This window comes from Monodon monoceros, unplaced genomic scaffold (genome assembly GCF_005190385.1).
Source record: "Monodon monoceros isolate NGI ecotype Baffin Bay Population unplaced genomic scaffold, NGI_Narwhal_1 Super_Scaffold_14, whole genome shotgun sequence".
NCBI lineage: Eukaryota > Metazoa > Chordata > Mammalia > Artiodactyla > Monodontidae > Monodon > Monodon monoceros.
Window position 1 is genome coordinate 63,619,542 of NW_021703770.1, and position 24,476 is coordinate 63,644,017.

A 24,476-nucleotide genomic window follows, 5' to 3' on the forward strand; every position below is an offset into this window, starting at 1 on the left:
ACTAGACACCTGTCAGAATGGCTAAAATCTCTCTCACACACACACACACACACACACACACACACACACGGGGGAAAGGGGGAGAGACTGTCTCACCAGCCAATGCTGGGGAGGTTGGGGAAACACTGGATTGCTCACACACTGCTGGTGGGAATATAAAACAATGGAGATACTGCTGAAAACAATTAACAGTTTCTTTTAAAAGAAGACATGCCACTATCATATAACCCAATAATTGGTACTCTCAGCATTTATCCCAGAGAAATTAAAACCTATGTTTGCTCAAAAATCTGTACACAAATGTTTATAGCAGCTTTATCTCTAACAACCAAAAACTGGAAACAATCCAGATATCCTTCAATGGGCAAATGGTTAAACAAACTAGTACGTGCATACCATGGAAAACTACTCAGCAAAAAAAAAAAAAAAGGAACGAACTGTGGAAACACACAGCAATGTGAATGAATCTCCAGAGAATTATACAATGAAAAACCAATCCCAAATAGATACTGTATGATTTCATTTATATAATATCCTTGAGGTGATAAAATTACAGTTGACTCTTAAACAACATGGGTTTGAACTGCAGGGGTCTACTTATACACAGATTTTTCTCAATAAATACATACTACAGTACTACATGATCCTTGGTTGGTTGAATCCCGGGATGTGAAACAGTAGCTACGGAGGGCCAACTGTAAAGTTATACGTGGATTTCCAACTGCTTTGGGACGGTCAGCAACCCAACCCGCACATTGTTCAAGGGTCAACTGTATAGAAATGGAGAACAGATTAGTGGTTTGCTGGGGGTTAAGGGATGTGGATGTGGCTATAAAAGGACATCATGAGGGGTCTTTGTAGCAATGGAGAGGTTCTGTATCTTGACTGCATCAATTCCAGTACCCTGATCGTTACATTATACTATACTTTTGTAAAATATTACCATTGGGGGAAAGTGGGTCAAGGGTACAAGGGATTTCTCCGTATTAATTCTTATAATTACACGCAAATCTACATTTATCTCAACATTTAAAATGTATTGTAAGAAGAATAACCAGGTCTCCACACACGTGGGTTTCATTCTCTTTGGAACCAGGTGCTATTTTCTGCCTAGAGCATCAAGGGAAATTTCATCCCTGCTCTCTCCTCTCTGCTGTGTATAATCCTTATCAACTGACCCTGACTCACTCACTGCACCATGGAAACCAGAAGCATCAGCCTGTGGCTCTGGCTCTGTATGTCCCTCTCTTCTTCAACCAGCTTGACTCTCCCATGCCAGGCCCTGGGATGCTCCCCACTCCAGTTTAGAGGATGAGTCCATGAGTGTCTTGGACACACAAAGCTCAGAAAACAGTGACACAGAGCAAACTACCTGGCTTAACTGACTGGTGAGATGGACTTGATTATTTTGTTATTTTGAAAACTGCTCAAATGAATTCATTATCTCAACATGTGATAGTTGTATTCATTAACTCAACATATAACTACTGGCTGGTAGACATTTTTAAAACACAAAATACACAACCCGATTGTGGGCTTCTATCTTTTAAACTGAAAATCATTTAATTATGTTGAAAAATATAGAGCTGTCACTTTTGATTTCAATACTTGCCACCTCTTTTTTTTCCTAGTATTCATTTTACAAATTTTTCTATCTTGTAAGCAAAATAAAGGAAACCAATGGAGGTGCGCCTGGACTGCAGAATCCTTCTCTTGTTCAATGCTTCTTTGTAGCAAGTTGGCAAACCATCGTTAATGTTACATTTATAGTACGTTGGGGGGTTTGGGGGAGGGGGACATAGGGGGGAACAACTTGGTAGACTTACTATCAAAACGTGTACTGGAGATGCCTCTTCACCATGAAACCAAAAGGCGCTTTAAGAAACACTACCTTTTGGTAATAAAGTTTTCTTAAATTTGTCATGGGCCAAGAGGGATGATATAGACACTAAATTAATTCATCAAAGAAAGAAAACTAGAATAGATAAATAAGGAAACAGGTTAATATACAGAACTTGGAGGTTATCTTTCTGCAAAAGTGAACAGACATTATTTGCAGAAGAGTAAGAGACTTAAATATGAGGGCAAACAGAGGGCAGGGAACAAAGAAAATAGAGCAGATAGAGACTTAAGGAACACTCACAAACCTTAAAAGGCATGGACTTAAAAATTAAATTACAAAGCAAAGGAATCTACCAAGTTAAAAATAGGGTTAAAAACAGATTAGCAGTTCCTCAACAAGTTAAACATAGAGTTACCCATGCAACCCCAAAATTCCACTCCTGTGTATATAAGAGAGATGAAAACATATATCCACATAGAAATGTGTACATGAATGTTTATAGCAGCATTTTTCATAATAGCCAAAAAGTAGAAGCAACTCAGATGTCCATCAACTGATGGATAAACAAAATGCAGTATATCCATACAATGGGATATTATTCAGCCATAATGAGGTACAATACAAGCTTCAACAGGGATGAACCTTGAAAAACACGTTAAGTGAAATATGCCAGACACGAAAGACCACATAATGTATCTTTCCATTTATATGAAATGTCCAGAATAGGTAAATTTATAGAAACAGGAGGTAGATTAGTGGTTGCCAGAGGGTGAGGGGAGAGGGGAATTGGGAGTGGCTCTAACAGGTACCATGTTTCTTTTTGAAGTGATGGAAAAGTTCTAGAATTAGATAGTGATGACCACTGCTCAACATTATGAATATACTAAACCACTGAACTGTATACTTTTTTAAAAATATAAATCTATTTTATTTATTTTTGGTTGCGTTGGGTCTTTATTGCGGCACGTGGGCTTTCTCTAGTAGTGGAGAGCAGGGGCTTCTCTTCATTGCAGTGCGCGGGCTTCTCTTCATTGCAGTGCGCAGGCTTCTCATTGTGGTGGCTTCTCTTGTTGCAGAGCACAGTCTCTAGGCGCATGGGCTTCAGTAGTTGTGGCACTCGGGTTTAGTTGCTCTGTCTCATGTGGGATCTTCCCTGACCAGGGCTCGAACCAACGTCCCCTGCATTGGCAGGTGGATTCTTAACCACTGCGCCACCAGGGAAGCCCTGAAATGTATGCTTTTAAATGAATTACATCTCAATTTAAAAAAGGAAGAAAGTGTTGATACGTGCTACAATGTTAATAAACCTTGAAAGCACTGTGCTAACTGAAAGAAGCTGGTCCCCAAAGACCATATATTACACAGTCCCACTTGCATGCAATGTGCAGAACAGGCTGATTTACAGAAAGTAGACTAGTGGCTGCCTATGGCTGGAGGAAATCAGGGGTCAGGGAGTTGATACCTGAAGGATAAGAAATGTCTTTCTAGGTTGATGAACATATCCTAAACTTATATAGTGCTCGTGGTTGCATAACTCTGTGAATATACTAAAAGCCACTGAATGGTACACTTTAAAAAGATGAACTATAGAACGTGCGAGTTATATCCCAATAAAGCTGTTATTTTTTTTTAAATTAATGTTACCTAGGGTTCCCCTGGAAAGTATTTACATTAATCAGTCCAACAATTTCTTGTTGGTCACTACATTTTCAGCCCTCAGCATTCTGGGGGTCAGCAGAAGTATGTCATGGTCCCAGCACTCAAGGAGTCTGTATTTTATTTGAGAAGGAATATTTACGTGCAGGAAACAATAGTAAACAACATAAAACAGTGTACCTTTGGGGATTAAATTATACTGACTATAGTAGCTGAAGGAATTCAAGAATCGGAGAAATCCATGAGACTTTGGAAGAAGACAAGGTTTGGGAAAAATCTGTGGGGAAGTGAGTCTCATTAGGCCTTGACTGAGGAGTGGGAATTTGATCAGGGAGATATAATAGTGTTCTAAAAAAGACAAAACACTAATATTGAGAACATGGTGTAGATTAGTGAGATCAAAGGCTGTAGTCTGTGTGAGTAGATTCTAACGCAATATGAGACTGACTGAAAAATTATAGTTAGCCTCGGAAGCCAACAGTTTGGTCCAATAAAGAAAAATGAGAAAATACTGATATGTAGTGAAAAGCACGCATCATTGTCAGTTTAAAAATGAAAGGCAGTGATATATGGATGATAGAAAGGAGGATCCCAGAGTGAGGGCAACAAACTAGAAGTGTTTAGGGCAAGAATCTACACATGGACAGGAAGAGTAGATGTAGGAATGGAAAGTAAAGAAAGGGTGTATATAGTTCAAATGAAAAAAATCATTCCTTCCTTCATTCATTCATTCAACCAAAGGCTTATTGAGCAATACTTTTTTATGTGAAGGCAGCTTGCTAAGTTCTGTAATGGTACAAGTACTGTAATTACAAGACATTAACTCTCTTCTCAATTCATTTACTACAATTCGACTGGGGAGATAAGACACAAACACAGAAGGCAGCACCAATAAAGGAAGTCTTTAGGAATTGATGACTGGCTTGATATGGGGACAAAAGTGCAGGATGGGTCAAAGATGCCCGAGAGAGCAATGGTGTCATTGAAGTTGTGGGAGTATCGGTTGAAATGTTGGCAGTATCACTAGTCTGAAGGGAAGAACCCAACACCACTACATTAAGCAGGTTAAATGATGAATTTAATCAACAAGTAATTACTAAGTGTCTACCACGCAACAGGCCAGGCACTGTGGATATTGCAGAGAGAGACACAGGGCCATAAAAAAAAAAACAAAAAAAAAAACTGCTCTCATGCACCTTGATTCTCAAGGACCAAAAGAATCAAATACTCTCTGATGAGAGGTTAAAGAGACTCAGTAAGCAGCCAAATGACCGAATACCTGATTCACAGGCTTAATTTGGGCAACAGACATCCAAGAATAAATTCCAGTGATTTTGCCAACCATAACAGAATTGTTTTCAAATACTTTTCTTGACTGTATTACTTAATCCGATAAGAGACAGGAAAGGGGTAGAAGATTGCAACAGTTCACCACTGCAGTTCTGGCACAAGTTCAGGGGGTCATTTTTTTCTTATAAGCTTGAAATTTTTAAAAATTAATTAATTAATTTGTGGCTGCATTGGGTCTTTGTTGCCACGCACGGACTTTCTCTAGTTGCGGCGAGCGGGGTCTACTCTTCGTTGCGGTGCACGGGCTTTGCATTGCAGTGGCTTCTCTTTGTTGCAGAGCACGGGCTCTAGGTGCGCAGGCTTCAGGTTGTGGCACGTGGGCTCAGCAGTTGTGGCTCGTGGGCTCTAGAGCGCAGGCTCAGTAGTTGTGGCACACGGGCTTCACTGCTCCGCAGCACGTGGGATCTTCCTGGACCAGGGCTCAAACCCGTGTCCCCTGCATTGACCGGCGGATTCTTAACCACTGCGCCACCAGGGAAGTCCAGGGGGAGTCATATTGATAGTGGGGTAGGAAGCAATTTTCAACAGCAGCCCATTTTTAACATCTTTTTATTTTTCATTGTTTTATTTTTTTAATTGTGGAAAGGCCACTTAATTCTTTGTTGCCAATGCTGGTGGAATGGCATTTGCTTCGTTTCCCAGAATCATCACCAACTGAATGAGGTAATTTGGGCTTTGTTCACTTTTGAGAGTTTTAAAATGTCAGTCTCCAGGATTGAGTATGTCAAGCCATGGCTGGTGCTAGCTGGCCCAGAATTATGTATAGCACTTAATTTTTGCCTCAAATAATTCTACATTGCTGGGACAAATTTGACCAGAGTCTTTATTCATAGAATATGTAGAAAGTAACTCTGGGAAATATTCATTTGATTTCCAAGTGAGGAAGACATTTCCAAGCATAAAAGCAGAGAAAGGAGGAAGGCATAGAAGAAATGATTGATAGCCCTGACTTTATAAAATATATTAATGGAGCATTTAAAGATACGGGAAACTGCCTGTGACATGCTGCTACGTTAATAAAATAAAAATTTTAAAAAACCAGCATGGACACACAGCAAAGGAAAGCATAAACAAAATGAAAAAAGACAACCCACACAATGGGAGAAAATATTTGCAAACGAAGTGACCAACAAGGGTTGAATCTCCAAATTACATAAACAGCTCATGTAGCTCAGTGTCAAAAAAACAAACAACCCAATCAAAACATGGGCAGAAGATCTAAATAGACATTTCTCCAAAGAAGACATACAGATGGCCAAGAAGCACGTGAAAAGATGCTCAACATCACTAATTAACAGAGAAGTGCAAGTCAAAACTACAATGAGGTATCACCTAACACCGGTCAGAATAGCCATCATCAAAAAATCTACAAACAATAAATGCTGGAAAGGGTGTGGAGAAAAGGGAATTCTCCTACATAGTTAGTGGGAAAGTAAATTGGTACAGCTACTACGGAGAACAGTATTGAGGTTCCTTAAAAAACTAAAAATAGAACTACCATATGATCCAGCAATCCAACTCCTGGGCGTATACCCGGAAAAAACCATAATTCAAAAAGATACACGTACCCAAGTATTCACTACAGCACTATTCACAATAGCCAGGACATGGAAGCAACCTAAATACCTATCAACAGAGGAATGGATAAAGAAGATGTGGTACATACATACAATGAACTATTACTCAGCCATAAAAAGGAACGAAATTGGATCATCTGTAGAGATGTGGATGGACCTAGAGACTGTCATACAGAGTGAAGTAAGTCCAAAAGAGAAAAGCAAATATCGTATATTAATGCATATATGTGGAATCTAGAAAAATGGTATAGATAAACTTATTTGCAAAGCAGAATAGACACACAGACGTCGAGAACAAATGTATGAATACCAAAGGGGGCAGAGGGGTGGGATGGATTGGGAGATTGGGATTGACATATATACACTACTATGTATAAAACAGATAACTAATAAGAACCTACTGTATAGCACAGGGAACTCTACTCAATACTGTTAATGACCTATATGGGAATAGAATCTAAAAAAAGAGTGGATATATGTATATGTATAACTGATTCACCTTGCTGTACAGCAGAAACACAACACTGTAAACTATACTCCAATAAAAATTAATACATAAAAATAAAAATGTTTTTAATTTTTTAAATTTATTACAACCTGAAAAAAAAAAACCTAGCATGGACATTATAATTTCCATGTTGTAAAATCTATATCTGAGATACATATACATGAGAAATATACTAAATGCTAAAAGAATTATGGGTGATCTTTTTTCTTCTTTATGTTTTTTTGAATTTTGCATATTTTCTATATTAAACAGAACCCAAAATGATGTTTTAAACAAATTTAACCCAGCCAAAACTAAATAGTTTCATTCTCAAACTAAACTCATTTATGCTTGAGTCATATATTCCTACAGGTATTTTAAAATCAATGGATGAATTCTATTTAACTCAGTGACAGACCAAAGGCAAAGCAAGGGTTTGTGAGAAGATGATCCATGGGAAAACTGGGACAAGAATGCTCTGAAATGGAAAGTTCTTCCAGACTTTGAAGAAGCATAATATGCAGGTGGATCTAATTTGGTCCTGTTACAGAAAGGTAGCAGCACAAAAAAAGAAAGAAAAGAAAGAAGAAAAAGCAAAGGAAAACTTCCTTAATTCCCAGGTGAACCATGGTATTCCTCTGCTCCTATGTGATGTGAAACCTCACCCTTCCAGGCCCGGCCTGATTACACTGGAAAACCACCTCCGTTTACATGTTCCCAGGCATCTACACTCGGCACTAAGGATGGCTAATCCTGGTGCCCAAGCCTGGCATGTGATTCAGGCGTACTATGTAGATAGTTCAAATAACCAAAAACAGGAAGAGGAGACTTTCAGGAAAGGGAGTTATTTTCTCAGAACCAGCTGATGATTCTGAGCAGAGTAAACAGTAATATTTGGGGACTATGGGGGATTGTGTGTATAGGACAGAGCTCTAAGGAAGACTTGGAGTAGTCATTGTGGGAGACGTCCTGCAACTGGGAAAGCTTTCCAGAATGGGAAGGCTCTTTCTCCCAGAATCCAAGAGCTTCCCCAAAACCACTCCTTTTACATCACCTTTTTTAGTCTCATTATGTCTTGCTGAAAATTAAAGGTAAAAACATAATATAAACCCTCAAATGTAGGTGTGAAACTCAGAGTTTTGGTTAAGGAATGTATTACTAAAACTAAAATAAGCTTTTTAAAGAAGAGAACTTAAGTTGTATGTATAAAATGTGCCAGAAGCCAGGGAATAAATAATTGAGAGGGTAATTAAGGCCAGATCAAATATCTAGTGAGTTCACCTGAGTAAGCAAATAAGTCTTTGTTCTTAATGGCATAATAAAAAAATAGTTCATCATATAAAAACGATCTGCATTTTTTTTAATTCTCTGACTTTGTTCACTACCATCCCAGTAACTGCAACATTTTGATCTGTTTTCTGCCAGCCCTTTAGTGCCTTTAACTCCTTATATTCTCCCATCCTTCTCACCCTCCCCAATCTTCTCTTTAATCCTCTGCACCCTCCAACCGAGCTCTTTCTCCCTTTTTATTCAATTTATAATGTCTTATACATAGCAGGGTCTATATTAATGTTTGTTCACTTTAACTGAATTGAAAGCCATTGCATCCATTGCACTCCACTATTCAATATTTGAGAATGTCCTGGGTATTGTTTATACAGGCACTGTTTATACAGGCAGTCTTCACTTTTCCTGCACACAAGTGCAGGACTGTCTCAATAGAAGTGACCATGCAACCTGAAGCCATAACAATCTATCTTGATAATCAATGGGAAAATTATGTTTGTTCCATGACCTTTACGTATTTTTGTCAAAAGCTGAAAAACTCTCTTACTCTGTTATAAATGTGTAAGGGAATCACCAAAATATAGTGAAATATTTATTACACGATAATTTAAAACATTAGAAATATTGATAATTAAATGCCTTGTTTCTTTGTGACAAGCTTTATCACGGGTAGTTTGGGTAGTGCTTACCTACCTTCTCATTATATAACTTACAACATGAAGTGGGCATCTTTTTTATGCCTTGGCAAATTGTCATACTCCTTTCATAGTTGGGATCAGCTTCCAGTATTTTTTTCCTTTGTGCTTTCAATGTCAAAAGATACCTGCAAGAGTTCCTTTAATGTGAAATGTTGACAGCTTCATTTCTTCTGGGACATCGTCCTCCTTTCCAGTACGACCGTTTTCCTCATTTATGTCAGTAAGTTTGTCTTCACTAAGTTCCTCTGGCTGCATAGCTAGAGCTGAATGATGGCTGTGTCCACATCCCTGGCGTCAGCTATTTCTTCTATAACTACATTTACGTTTGAGTCACATTTCCCCTCTGCGTTACCTGCATTATTGCTGCACTTTAAGCTTTGTTGGCCTATTCTCTCTTACTATATCCATTTTTGTAAAATGCCACACGGGTTTATCACCAGAAGACAAGGGAGCAACACAGCTACACACTTTGCTGTGTCTGTGAACTGAGTAACACAGATACAGTGACCAATCGCACACCTACAGACTTCAAAAGAAGTGGCACAATTTGTCACAGAACTAGATGCACAGCTGTAATTTGCATAGTGATTTGTAGAGTTAAGACCTAGCACTAGTACCAAATTTGGGCTGTACTTGGAGGACTGATATCATTTAACTAAACCATGGTTACTGAAATTCGCGTATATCAGAGCCATGAAAAGTGAGGGCGCCTGTATTTTCTTTCTGTAGGTAAAAGATTCTTACGTAGTAGATTTTAATAATGCCACAGAGTTGGTCCTGGCCTCTACTCTGCTGGTCCTGAGGAAATACAACCAACCATTGTTATTAAAGTTATCTCATAAAAATTCTAGAAACATGAAGTGGTTTTACTTAAGAAAAAAAGTAGCGTGGACATGCAGCTAATGTTATATTCTTCTTGGTGACACAAAACATTTCAAATATTTATCTATATCTCTTTTTTTTTTTTTTTTTTGGGCGGTACGCGGGCCTCTCACTGTTGTGGCCTCTCCCGTTGCGGAGCACAGGCTCCAGACGCGCAGGCTCAGCGGCCATGGCTCACGGGCCCAGCCGCTCCGCGGCGTGTGGGATCTTCCCGGACCGGGGCACGAACCCGTGTCCCCTGCATCGGCAGGCGAACTCTCAACCACTGTGCCACCAGGGAAGCCCTATCTATATCTCTTAATAGAAAATAGAGATTAATAGATAATATTTTTCAATCATCACCTGCCCTCTGGGAGGTTCTAAGTATAAATTAAGTATAAAAATAACTAGATTCGTGACCTGTTTTTCCTGAATTCTCTCTTTATATTAATACTTATTTCATTATTACAAATACATATTTTCCCAGTTGTTTAGGCCACACAAAGCTTCAGGATGGACTTTTTTTAGGATATGACATTTGAGTTCTGCATTCTAAAAGTAAGTACAGTTCACTACTAAATAAAGTAGTTTGCCACTTAAAAAAAAAAAAAAAAACTAGATTCACATTTGGTTTTCCAGTTCTCCACCCTTCATTCACAGAGCCTTTTGCTCATGCTGCTTCCAAACTATTATTTGGTTACCACATTGTATTTAATGAGCTTCTCACAGTGTGACATCAAATATCTTTATAGATTACGTTCCCTTTTTTAAAAATTTCCATGGAAACCTCTCCTGCTCTAATTAATTCTCCTAGTATTGAATTGTAAATACCTCCTTTGTGTCAAGATGCACCCACTTTGGTGCTACAAATTTTTCTACCCTAAATAATTTTACTCCACTCCACTCTAGGTGAGAACATTCTTCAAGCTTTACTGGCGACTGTGCCTTTCCTTTGGCCCCAGCTATAACAACTAGTTCTCCCAGTATGTACTTCACTGAATGTGTGGTTATTATTTTTAGGTCTTCTGTGGTGATTCTAGAAGAAGAATAACGGAAAATTTAGAAGGTACCTTTTTAAAAGCCAGCAACACTGATCTTCAAAAACCATGCCACGTTCCAGGTTGCCATGGGGCTCTAAGAAACAACACCCAACCAAATAAGTCCAAAAACAATGAAAAGGAGGGAAACTCTTGGGCCTAACCTTGTCACACCACACAAAGACTTTCGTAATTGCAAAAATTTTCTTCGAATTTAACCAAAGTTTATTTGGTGAATTCTAGTATATTATGTATATCTATTGATAGGGAAGTCAAAGTAGTCTTGCTAGGTGGTAAGTACCAAATAGATTCATGCTTTGTCTTTCTTCATCAACTTCAGAAATTCCATAACCTAATACCAAACATATTGTTTTCCCAGCAGAAGATTATACTCAAAACTTTATCTTTTAACTTAAAATCAAAATCCATTTCAGCCAAGTATTTTTAAACAGGTTGATGAAGGTGCGTGTAGTACCTAAAGGCTGCCACACTGAGGCGTGTGGTGCATTGTTTTGTGACTGGCTTTCAGATCACAACTACTTAAATCTTCCTTGTAAGCAATAATAGTAGTCAAGAAATTGAATTTGGAAAGCCCAGATGGAACCTGATTTGTAGGCATCTCCTTTTCCGTGTGTATGGGTGGTGGGAGTTGATTGCTAAAAAGAGTCTACCTATTAGAAGGAAAGCATACCCCCATGTTCTTCACGGTTATCATGTGTTAGAGTAATGGGAAATAGAAGGTCACATGATCATCTTTTTTCTAGAAACATCACCTAAACCATAAAAGAGAAATCATCTATGTCCTATTACTTAAAGCACTGAAGCAAGGAGGTCTCTGAATCGTCCTCTTCAGCACTGGACAGTCATCACACTGTGATCATTCTTATTTTGTCTGACCAGATGGAGAACAGCTGCGATTCTTAGAGAGTTAAAAAAAATCACAAATATAGCATATGCAATATGATGACACCCTGTTTATTTGTCAGACGAAGAACATGTTCTGCAAGTCTTGGAAATTAGATCCACTCCAGAATAGAACACTAGAGGACAGCTTCCTTAGTTAATGTAGTGTTTGAAAATGAAGAACTTTAAAATGAAGCCACGTGAGGACTTCCCTGGTGGCGCGGTGGTTAAGAATCCACCTGCCAATACAGGGGACACGGGTTCGAGCCCTGGTCCAGGAAGATCCCACACGCCGCAGAGCAACTAAGCCCGTGTGCCACAACTACTGAGCCTGTGCTCTAGAGCCCGGGAGCCACAACTACTGAGCCCGCACGCCTGGAGCCCGTGCTCTGCAACAAGAGAGGCCACTGCAATAAGAAGCCTGCACACCACAGTGAAGAGTAGCCCCCGCTCACCGCAACAAAGACCCAACACAGCCAAAAATTAATTAACTAAATTAAAAATAAAATGAAGCCATGTTAATGTCCTAAAAATATATAAAACATTTGACAGTTACAAGAAAAAGTGATAAATCTAAAATAATTGAGTTTTTAAATACAGCTCAGTGATTAAGACAGCAGACAGGAAAATTTTTTAGTGAGACTATAGATGATAAAGACTTCCCTGGTGGTCCAGTGGTTAAGACTCCATGATCCCAATGCAGGGGGCCCGGGTTCGATCCCTGGTCAGGGAACTAGATCCCACATGCATGCCACAACTAAGAGCCCGCATGCCGCAATGAAAAAACTCTCCATGCCACAATGAAGATCCCACACACAGCAGCTAAGAGCCGGCACAGCCAAATTAATTAATTGTTTTTAAAAAATTTTTTATAAGTGTAATTAATAAGCTTAATCTAATAAACACATACTAGAATCCACACCCAATAATTAGAGGATGAATACTGTTTTCAAGCACAACTGGAACCTTTGCAAAAACTGACGATATACTAGGCCATAAAGCAAGGTTCAAGGGGGCTGTAATGCAGTTGTTAGAAACTATTTATAAAAATATGACTCAAAGAAAACTCACAATTTAAAATATAAAAATATTTATGAAGAGCTCATGGTTTAAAGAAATCAAAGAAATTTTTCAGTATTTACAACTGAATGGAAGTAAAATTATATGTCAAAACATATAAAATGTAGCTAATGTACTACTGAAGGGGAATTTATAGTTTTAAATAAATATATTAGAAAAGAATAAGGTGTCCAAATGAATAAGCTAAGCTTTCAACTCAAGAAATTAGAAAAAGAGTCAATGAAAGAAAGAAACAAAGAGCAGAAAGCAATGAAACAGAAATCAAAGGTACATCTTCCCTACCATATCTTTGTTTTATATTTAATTCATTTCTGCTCTAGGCCTAGATGGTTTACTCCCCAAATAATAATAGAGTAATATAACCCTGATACCAAAGCAAGACAAGGACAAAATAAGAAAGGAAATTATAGGCCTATCTCACTCAAAAATGTAGATGTAAATATTAGCAACCTTAATCCAGCCAACATAATAAGAGTACATATCATAACCAAATTGGCTTATCCCAGGAATACAAGGATGATTTAATGATAGAAAATTACTTATGGAAATTGATCATAACAACTATATGATGATGTTAATGCATGAAGAAAGATTATTTGCTAAAACTCAATATCCATTAGTGACCAAAAATAAACAACCTAATACAGAACAGAACATCTGTAATGTACTCAACCCTCGGTTTCAAAATTAATGTAAATGGAGAAGAGTCAAAAATAGCCAAGACAGTTTTGAAGTGGGACAGTATGGGGAGACATCCTGCCAAACTCAACAGATTCTATGTAAACCATGGTGTGGTGTTGGTGAATGGATATAAACCAAAGTGCATTAGAGCAATTCCACCCTTGAAAGAAAACTTGATACTTGACAGAGGTCGTATACTACCTCACTGGGGAAAAGACGACCCATCCAAATGAGTGCAGTAGTGCAACTGGGCTTCCACAATGGAAAAATAAATTAATAAATTCCAACTGAGGGGCTTCCCTGGTGGTGCAGTGGTTATGAATCCGCCTGCCAATGCAGCGGACACGGGTTCGAGCCCTGATCCGGGAAGATCCCACATGCCGCGGAGCAACTAAGCCCTTGTGCCACAACTACTGAGCCTGTGCTCTAGAGCCCGCGAGCGACAACTGCTGAAGCCCGTGTGCCACAACTACTGAAGCCTGCATGCCTAGAGCCTGTGCTCTGCAACAAGAGAAGCCACCGCAATGAGAAGCCCTCGCACCGCAACGAAGAGTAATCCCCGCTCGCAGCAACTAGGGAGAGCCCGCATACAGTAACGAAGACCCAATGCAGCCAAAAAATAAATAAATAAATAAAAATCCCAACTGAATATCATGTAAAAAACATCATTTCTGGGAGGTTTAAGGCCTACATTTAAAATGAAACTGTAAAACGGCTTTTTGAAGAAAATACAAGATAATAGATTTATGATATTAAGGCAGAGATGGGTTCTTAAATAAACTTATACATTTAATGTTGATAAAATTAAAGACATATATCAGTACAACAAGGACATGATGAAAATAGGAAGCAATAAGCTGCAAGGAAGGAAGATGTTCATAATGCGTATAACTGAAGGATTAATATTCAGAATATAAGGATGAGAGCTTAATAGAAAAAAATGGGCAAAAATATGAGTGAGCAATTTATACAATGGCCTGTCATTATATTAAAGCTTTTCAATATAAATTATAATCAGGGAAATATGAAGTAAAACAACAAAATATAATTTCATACCCATTAATTTTTTTAAATTGAAATCTTAAAAAAACCAAGGGTTAGTAAGTTGTAGAACAATGGGAACTCTCATTCACTGCAAATGAAAGTATTTACTGATTTAGACAGAAAATGGCAACATTTATTAAAGTGGAAGGTATGTAAGTCCATGACCCAGCAAATTATTCCTAGATATATATCATAAAGAAACTGTCACACATGTCTAGGAGAAATGTGCAAGAATGTTCACTGCAATCTTGTAACAATGAAATATCAGAAGCAACCCAACTGACCATCAACAAAATAAGAGATATATTGTGCATTTACCTATAATGGAATGCCATATAACAGTTAAAATGAATAAATCATCAAATTAATAAGTGTCAAAAACGTAATATTGGAGAGAAAAGCCAACTGAAGAGTGACACATCATGATCTCACTGGCATGAAATTTCAGAGCATACACATATTATATATGTATGAAGCAAAAACAGAAAATCATGCATGGAAATGATGTCAAATTTAGGATACTGATTGGTGGAGGGGAGGAAAATGGGATCTGAGAGTGATAAAAAGGGAGCTTTAGTTTTATCTATAATGTCTTGATTTTCTTTTAAAAAGATTTGATAAATATGGCAAGATGTAGTTGGTGGGCACACGGATGACATATTCTTCTCTGTATTTTTCCTATTTGCTTAAAGTATACTGTAATTTTTAAAAAGAAAGATCATAATATTCTCTCCAATACAAAAGTATGGCAGTCACTTGCACTGGAGGGAGAGAAGGCAGGATAAGATGAGAAAGTCCCCATGCAAGTCTCCAGCAAGTCTGGCGCTTATGTGCTAACATGTAACACCCTTTCTGTGCTTGGAAAAGCGGAGGCTTCCCCGTTAGGACTGAGACAAATAGACCATGGATCCCAATGCTAGGAGAGGAGAGAGAGAAATTACCATGACTTTTTCCTTCCCCTTTGTTCCTGCCTTGTTGGTCCCAATCTCTTTCCTTGCATCTCTTCTTCTCTAGAGTGGCATGGAAAGCCACAGCCCCGTAACTTTAAGGGAGGATTATTAGCTAATCATACTGCTTTGTCTCTGCCATCCCCACGAGGAGACTTCCTCCAAGCTTTGGAGGACCTCTGTTTATTAGAGGAAAACAAAATTCCAGGGTATATACAATCACATACCAGAATTTTCCCCTAGTTTGAGGCATTGGACTGTTAATAGAAATTCAAGCATGTATGAAAGTTCTACTGAAGCTATTTGGCCAACAAATTATTGAGTCTTAAATAAAGGAGAATTGTACTGAGTGAAGTAAGTCAGAAAGAGAAAAACAAATACCGTATGCTAACACATATATATGGAATCTAAAAAAAAAGTGGTCATGAAGAACCTAGGGGCAGGACAGGAATAAAGACGCAGACCTACTAGAGAATGGACTTGAGGGCATGGGGTTGGAGGGGAAGGGTAAGCTGGGACAAAGTGAGAGAGTGGTATGGACATATATACACTACCAAACATAAAACCGATAGCTGGTGGGAAGTAGCCGCATAGCACAGGGAGATCAGCTAGGTGCTTTGTGACCACCTAGAGGGGTGGGATAGGGAGGGTGGGAGGGAGATACAAGAGGGAGGAGATATGGGGATATATGTATAGCTGATTCACTTTGTTATAAAGCAGAAACTAACACAACATTGTAAAGCAATTATACATCAATAAAGTTGTTAAAAAAAAGAATTGTATTAATGTTTATCAACTTGTTAATACCATAGGTATTTAAATTATATTTAATAAAATTGTATTTAACTCATGTCTTATATTCTTGGATATATCTCTATAGTTTCATTACTATTTCTAATATAGTGATAGTCTCTAATAATAAGTTGTATTATTGGATTGCTCACTATGAACAGAATTCTCACTGTGTAAATACAGAATGCTGCTTATGATGGGTTCAGAAATTCTACTTAACTGGATGTAAAAGAAAATTAAAATTTTAAGTAATTTTCCAAAGCAAGGTATATGTATAATTTAAGAATTATTTTACTTTTAATTGTGTTCTAATATGGTTAAAATTCAAACAATCCAAATGGGTATAAAATGAAAGGTAATACTCTTTCCCATATATTGTCCACCAGTCCCCCTCCCCACGGCAGCCACTGTTACAAATATTCTATGTGTTTCTCTAAGGTCCTTTACAAATAGGCAAACATGCATCAAAAAGAACTTTTTAAAAAGTCCATTCCATAGGAATCGTATTTCAAAATGTTCGTATTCTTAACTCGACTTAGCACATTCAATGCTCTTCTTTTGAGGCCAAATAGTGCAGAATCTTCAGACTTGGGGTCAGACCCAATCACAAGAGTGAGATTTCAAAGGAGCCATGATAAAGGTGACACAATAAATAATTGTCCATTAAACTTTTTATAGGAAACTCAGGAGAGAATAGAGTGTCCACGCAGTAAGTTCCAAGACTTGAGTGTGCTACCAATTAGAAACAATTAAGTGACATAACTAGCTTGTGTTATGATGTATCATGTAAGGATATCAAAATATTTAGGTAATTGTTTTGTCCACAATTGAATGGAATCTTAAAAAGGACCGATTATACAAAAGCATATCTAAATTGTTGCTTTCTTAATCATCCTAAAGTTTAGCGAGATCTGAAATACTACCAGAGGCTGTGCCCAATTAATGTGTTTTGCCACCTTTGCTAAAATGTTATCAGTAATAAGTAGTCTGAGACAAAATTCTCAAGAAAGAACACGTGATGTCAAAGAGTATAGTTCATATTAGCTTGTTACTTTTTTTTTTTTTTTTTTCATGGTACGCGGGCCTCTCACTCTTGTGGCCTCTCCCGTTGCGGAGCACAGGCTCCGGACGCGCAGGCTCAGCGACCATGGCTCACGGGCCCAGCCGCTCCGCGGCATATGGGATCTTCCCGGACTGGGGCACGAACCCGTGTCCCCTGCATCGGCAGGCGGACTCTCAACCACTGCGCCACCAGGGAAGCCCTAGCTTGTTACTTTTTAACCCAACGTATTTGGTATTTCCCATGGATAAAAAGGATTTCTCATGTTTATTTTCCAAATCTGCATTTGGGATCAGTTTGTAAGAAAAATGTCACCTTTGTCTTTTAGGCTCTTCTAACATATAGGAGTGACCCAACCATGAGAAAAATGTTGAATCATCTGTATTTCTATATCATGCCTGTGTTTAACGTTGATGGATACCATTTTAGCTGGACCAATGTAAGTCACTTTGCCTATCCAACTGAAAAAATCATGGAAAACAGTCCTGAAACAGGAAAGAACCTTGGTGGGCAGCTAGCCTAGTGCTTCCAGAGCTACAAAGGAGACTTCCACTCCCTTCCCCAGCATAGCAGCAACCTTTTGATTTCCTTTATATGTTTGGCTTTGTCTAAGATTTCATGTAAATAAAGATTTCTCCTTCCAAATAAATTGTGAAAAAAATCACTAGTCCAGTCCAGCTCACTCAATTTTGCCTGTGAAGAAATAAGGGCAAGAGAAGGTAAGAGAAAAGTTTGTGGCAGAAATTGGACCATGAACCTGAGTCTCCGATGCTAATCCTGTCCTCTTCCCACTCCCGGGACTTTATTCCCAAGGGAACTCTCCCTCCCCCTCCATGCTGTGATTCCTTCACTGACTGAGCTACTAAAACGCATGGGAATAACCTCTTAAGTGTTTTTTCTGCACCTTTTTCATTACATCTAGGATCGATTTTGGAGAAAAACAAGGTCAAGGAACTCAAGGTTTCGCTGCCGTGGAGCGGATGCCAATCGAAACTGGAGGGTGAAATGGTGCGGTAAGTTGGGGATTAATAGGGATTCAGATCCAAAGGTATCCATATCTTTCACTCTCAAAAATGATGAGCCCACTGGGACTCCAACGTAAGACTGATGTCTTTGTGTATGTGAAAACCTCCTACGTTGTACATTGTAGCTATAATTTGCAAAAGAAAATGAAAGCATTTTTATAAAAGTATGAAAGAATCAAGGATTTAAATCTGTCAACCCAATCCTGAAAATTGAAAATTTAAACACAGATGTAAAAGCAGAAAACTAAGGAATATTTGTCATTCAGAAACTAAAACAGGAACTGTGGTATGTGGTATAAATCCAGTGGAATGTATTCATCCTTTCACTGAGGGTAACACTGATCCCGCCTTCATCTGTCTAAGATGATCAGAGCTGCCAAATCCTACCAACCTGCCAATCATACACTGATTGACCACTCACATGGCGAATGTATTTCCACTACATTCCGTGTTTCATAATAGTTACCTTTCAAGTAAGGAGAGGATGTCATTTCAAGGAAGGAAACTCTTGTGGCAAAATAAAGAAGCAGGTAGTAGCAAAAGAGAGAGAAACAGAAAATTAGCCATAGCTACATAGAAGATGGGTAGTATACCTCTCCCCATCTTGGGTTTTCGGCTGGGGCTCTTAAGCAGAAAGACAGATTAACAAGAGAAAAATGGTTTATGAATGTGCACTGCACATGTCACATGGAAGAAACCTCATGAAAAGTAACTCAAAGTGGCAACTTAGAACACCAGCTTATATAGTGTCTTCAACAAAGAGCAATAAACTTGCAGAGAAATGATAGTACAAAGGAATACAGTTTTAGGCTTCCAAAGGCAGCCAACTGTGGGAAGGTAAATATATGAGGGGTAACTAATGCAGGAAGGTTTGTCTGCTGATTCCTCTGGTGCTGTCTCTGGGTTAAGAGTCTGTCTCCAGTAGGAGAATTTATGTCCTGTCTTTAGGCAGAAAAGGGGAGGGTGGAGAGAGCTTTTCCTGCATTTCCTGCTGCTTAATTGCCTTGGGCTCGAAATAATTTTTATGTCAAAGAGGCATATTTGGGGGTGACATATTCTGGTTTCCTTCGCTAGTTATCGTACTTGGCAACAGCGGGGAGGGAAAGGAGAAGTGTTACCCACGTGCAGTTCTAAGGAGCTGCCCTTTCTCAGTGTCCTTCCTTAACGCCCTCAAAGTATAACCGTTGTGTAACAGAAAGTCTTCTGTGAGTCTCTTAGAAATGAAGCCCAAGACAAAAGCCCTCCTTCTATGAGGCTTTGGTTCTGTACTCGATGCCACTCTTCCCATCCCCACCAGCAGCAGGTGGAATAACTGCGTGTGGCTGAGACTTCTTGCACAGAACCCTCCAGGCAACCTCTTTAATCAGTTAGAATTGGTAAATCAGAATATGGTAGAGCAGAAACAATATGGTTCTAGAATATGACAGATACATGGTTTCATTCTATCATTATTAGCTCAATGATTTGGAAGACTTTCTTCAATCTACCAAATTAATAATAATACCCAGCTCATAGAGTTCTTACAGAAATTAAAGGACTTTCCATCTGTTTAATGACTGATTCAGTCCTAGCTCCAAAAAGGGGTCTACATCTCAGTGGCCCAACCCTTCTCCCCCACCCTCCAGAACAGTCAATTCACCTCTGAGCCTCAGGTCAGTTGTTTGTGAAGCTACCTCTTTCCTTCAGGAGAGGGTTGTGATGATGAGCCATGAGGTAAGCTTTAAGGTGTTTGCACTTATGAGAGAAGGAAAAGCATTGCATAAATACTATAAAGGGGTATTATTGATGGCTGTTTAGATTGAGAAATTTTTTTCTTCAGCCTGGACTGAGACAGCAAACTTGTTCAAATTAACTCCCTGATACCACTAACTTTTAAAAAATTCTCTTTTGTCCATCTCTGAGATGGGGCCATTTTGCATGCTCATAACGATGTGTCCCATTTCACTAGCTGGCAGGTACCCACATCCATAAGTGTGTCACAGGCGTGATACCCACAATCAGCTGAGTACCAGGAATGGTAACTGAGCTGAGTCATACTAGCAGGCCAGCCAGCTCTGCCGGTGTAAAGCTAGACTCTTGTTTATATACGGTTACAAAGTAGTGGCTTGCTTCCCTCTGTTCTTCCTTTCCCCAGCCTGTTTCCTTCATACATATACCTTCTTTGATTTCTTAGTTCCAAACTGTGGTCCCAACTGGAATTCCTTTGATTCTCCCCATTTATGAATCATCCTGATTCTTCCTGTGAGTCAGCACTCAAGATGAACAGGGGATTTTTGTCAAATGTCAGTTGCAAAAATGACCTTGATAGACCGTTGTAAATGATGTAGGAATGCAGACTGCCTGGCTAGGCCCATCTCCTTCCCCACAAGGTCTCCTAAATAGATTCAGCTGACCTGACAGGCAGGCAGCTGTGACTCCCTCCCTCACAGCATCAAATCCATCTCCCCACAGCTATTTGCCGGGTTAAGGGGACAGTGAACCTCACTGAGGGAACCACTCTCAGATCAAGGGTATTGAAGTAAATGAAATCCCTAAGTGAACCTCCAAACAAACATCCATAATATAATTGATATAGAAATGCCCAAGACCACTGAAAACACTATAGAGTCAACACTGAACTGACAAAAACAAATGTTTCTTTCTCTGAAATTGGTGAGTCTCAGACTTAAAGAGGAGATCATGAAACTGCTTTTAATCATGAAATAGTCTGAGGACTCGCATATGACAGCGTGAAGATTTAGTGCATTCAATGTGGAGTAGGCAGACAGCTTAGAGCACACACATGGAAACAGGAACATTTTTCCAATACTTCAGCGCTCCCCCTGGGAGCTTTCAGGCCATGAAATACATATAAGTGCTCTGAAAGCCCAGCAGTGGGACTCAACAAGTCAGAGTAGTGGTGGGAACCAAGAATAAATAGATAAATGTCATTCATTTACCAAAGTTAACTGAGCACATACTCTCTGCTAGACCCTGTATTGTTGTTTCTTCCTTCCTCTATGCACTCTTTTTAGAGGGCACTGTGAGCACAGATTTTTCCAAATTGGAATAAATCAAGGAGAAAAGCAAAGGGTTTGGATGACATTCGTACTAAGCTTCAACCTGTGAATAATTCAAGTGTTGCCTGAACGTAAATTACTATTAGGACAACCTACACATGCGAGAACATGTTTGCAAATCATATGTTCTGATAAGGGACTCAGAATATCAAAAGAACTCTTACAACACCACGATAAAAAGGCAACCCAATTTTAAATGCACAAATGATTTGAAAAGACATTTCTCCAAAGAAGATATACAAATGGGAATAAGCACATAAAAAGTTGCTCAACATCATTAGCCGTCAGGAAAATGCACATCAAGATACCACTTCACACCCACTAAGTGGCTATAATCAAAAAGACAGACGATAGCAAGTGTTAGTGAGGGTGTGGGAAAAATTGGAACACTCATACTTGCTGCCGGGAATGTAAAATGATGTGACCACTTCGGAAGAAGGTTTAATAGTTCCTCAAAAGTTAAACAGAGAGTTACCACATGACCTAGCAATTCTATTCCTAGGCATATACCCACAAGAAATGAAAACATGTGTCCATACAATACTTGTACATGGACGTTTATAGCAGCATTACTAATAGCCAAAAAGTATAAAAAACCCAAATGGCTATCGACTGATGAACAGATAAATGAAATATGGTATATCCATACAATAGAATATTATTTGGTCACAGAAAAAGAATTAAGTACTGATATACACTGCAACATGGATGAACCTTGAAAATATGCGAAGTGAAATAAGTCAGTCACAAAATAACAAATATTGTATGATTCTATTTATATAAAATGTCCAGAATAGGCAAATCCATAGAGACAGAGTAGATTAGTGGTTGCCAAGGGCGAGGGAGACGGAGTAGTGAATGCTAATGGGTAAGGGGGTTTCTCTGGGGAGTGATGAAAATGTTTTTTAATTAGATAGTGGTGATGATCGTGAATATACTAAAATTCACTTAATTGTACACTTCAAAAGAGTGAATTTTATGGGATGTAATTATAGCTCAATAAAACTGTTATAAAGAGTTTTAATTACCATTTAGGACCAAATTAGGCATTTACTAAAATACAACTACTCTTTTTAGAACACTCAATTACCTAATATTGTAAATTACATGTAATATGGAGAAAACCATATTTTTTGGGAGCCCAATCACATATGCCCCTCTCCACATATGCCCTTCTCCTCTCAGTACCCCCTCACTCTATCAAAATAAGAGGGGTCTGTTTCGGTTGGGCAAATATTTTGCTAGATCACCTGAGATGAAAAGGGAAACTACTACCTAGTGATTGTTTCCAGCCAATGCCTGTGAAAGTACAAGAGAAGTTCACTGGCCTGCTTTCCAGTGAAAAAGGAAAGTTCCTCCAGAGGAGAGGAGAGTTCCTCCAGCTGAAGGGCTTTAGTTTTTAGAGAGCTATTCTAGCTAAGAACCTGGGCTGAATTGCTATAAAGATATAGGGAATGTCAGAGAACTGGGGGCGAGGAGAGGGAAAGAAAACAGAGGTAATGTTGCTAGGATATCTAGAAAGGGATTTGGAATTCCAGGATGTCTAGTGAGGATTTTAATTAACTTTTGCTGTGAAGTATGTAAATTCTCTTCAGTATGTATTCCATAACCAGCACCGCTGTTCATATTCGGTACAAGCTACTTTACTTACTAAGGCTTTGTGGAATTGGGTCTGCTATTTGGGGCTATGAGGAAGTGCTGAGTCTGGCCTCCAGGTAAGCTCAGGGAGAGACCTGTTCCACATCGAATTTCCAGAGGCATGGAACTCACAACAGGAGTGCAAGTGAATTTACATCATCAGAGATTCACGGACAAGAGTTGGATAACTTTGGGCTCAGAGTGATGAATTAAACATCAACTACATGGTCAAACTAGACCCTTAAGATCCCCGTCACCTCTGCTAAGGGTGATTCTAACATGTTACACGTAAACCCAGTTTTAAATTAAAACAAATGCAGTGAGCACCTTCATTCTTTCCAGGATAGAAGATCACAAGGCTAAACTGCAAATCCCTCTAAGACTTCAAGAAAATACAAAAACTTTCATTTTCTTCTCTCGTGATTCAAATACATATTTTCAAGCTAATCCCCCACTAAAAAGAGCTATTTTATTTTATCTTTTGTAAAATCACTTTTAAATCCAATTTTTCCTAACCCAGATACTGATTATATGCAAAACTCACTTCATCTCCCTGTTTTATAGTTCATGTTTCTTGTGCAAAACACACCCAATGCTTTTAAAACTGAGCTTTTTGTAACCACAGATTAAATAATGTTTGGTATTGATTGTGTGGGTGTATGTGTACACAAAACGATATATTGTTTTATTTCTCTGATCATTCTTCTGGGTAAATATGTAAGAATTTGCATGTGAATAACAATATCTTTATTTATAACATCTATTCCAACATCATGAACAAATATCTTTGTTGAAGCTTTTGAAAATGATGTTACAAAGTTTAAAAACCTTTTACAAATAGCTCATCTTCAAAAATCACTGAAGTAAGTAATACAGGAAAGTGATATTTTTGAAGCGAGGCATGATGGATATGACAGAATTACTCCCTTGGCTCCTGGGACACTGAGCTACTGGATTTTCATTTGGCAATGATTTTTAAGTCCAGTAATTTTATTGTACCTGTTTCAGCAGATAACCCTCCCATGCTGCTAAATCTGTAGAAGACGTCTAGTCTTACGCTGGACATATGAGTAAGGATTCTAAAGCTTTTATCAACTAATTCTTGTTCCCTTATGCTGGTTGCTCTTCAGCATTATTTGATTTCTGAGTTCACCAAAAACAAACTACATCTCTCTGATCATTTTCCTCCTGCTGTATCATTTGCATTTGACAAGTCATATAATTTTTTTATTTTCATAAATTTCATGTGTATCTAATCGCTTTGAATGTTTTGGTCCCTGTTACTGTTTTTAACTTCACATAAGCACTACTGCATTACTATCTTCCTTCTAGATCACCAACATTAAATGTCTTCCTTGTTTCAGATTCCCATTTCCTTTCAATCTATATGCTTATTTTTAATCAAAACTCCTTTTGAAGTAACTTTTCTATTCCTAAAGCAATCTCTTTTG

General features: G+C 38.5%; 1 protein-coding gene across 1 annotated transcript in view; it reads left to right on the forward strand.

Moving 5' to 3' along the window:
• Nucleotides 1–24,476, forward strand: part of CPA6 (carboxypeptidase A6) — a 261,362-nt gene that overhangs the window by 200,731 nt on the left and 36,155 nt on the right. The window contains exons 7-8 of the mRNA XM_029223028.1: nucleotides 17,632–17,742; nucleotides 18,226–18,316. Of these exons, the coding sequence (XP_029078861.1) occupies nucleotides 17,632–17,742; nucleotides 18,226–18,316 (202 nt within the window). The remainder of the gene's footprint in view (nucleotides 1–17,631; nucleotides 17,743–18,225; nucleotides 18,317–24,476) is intronic.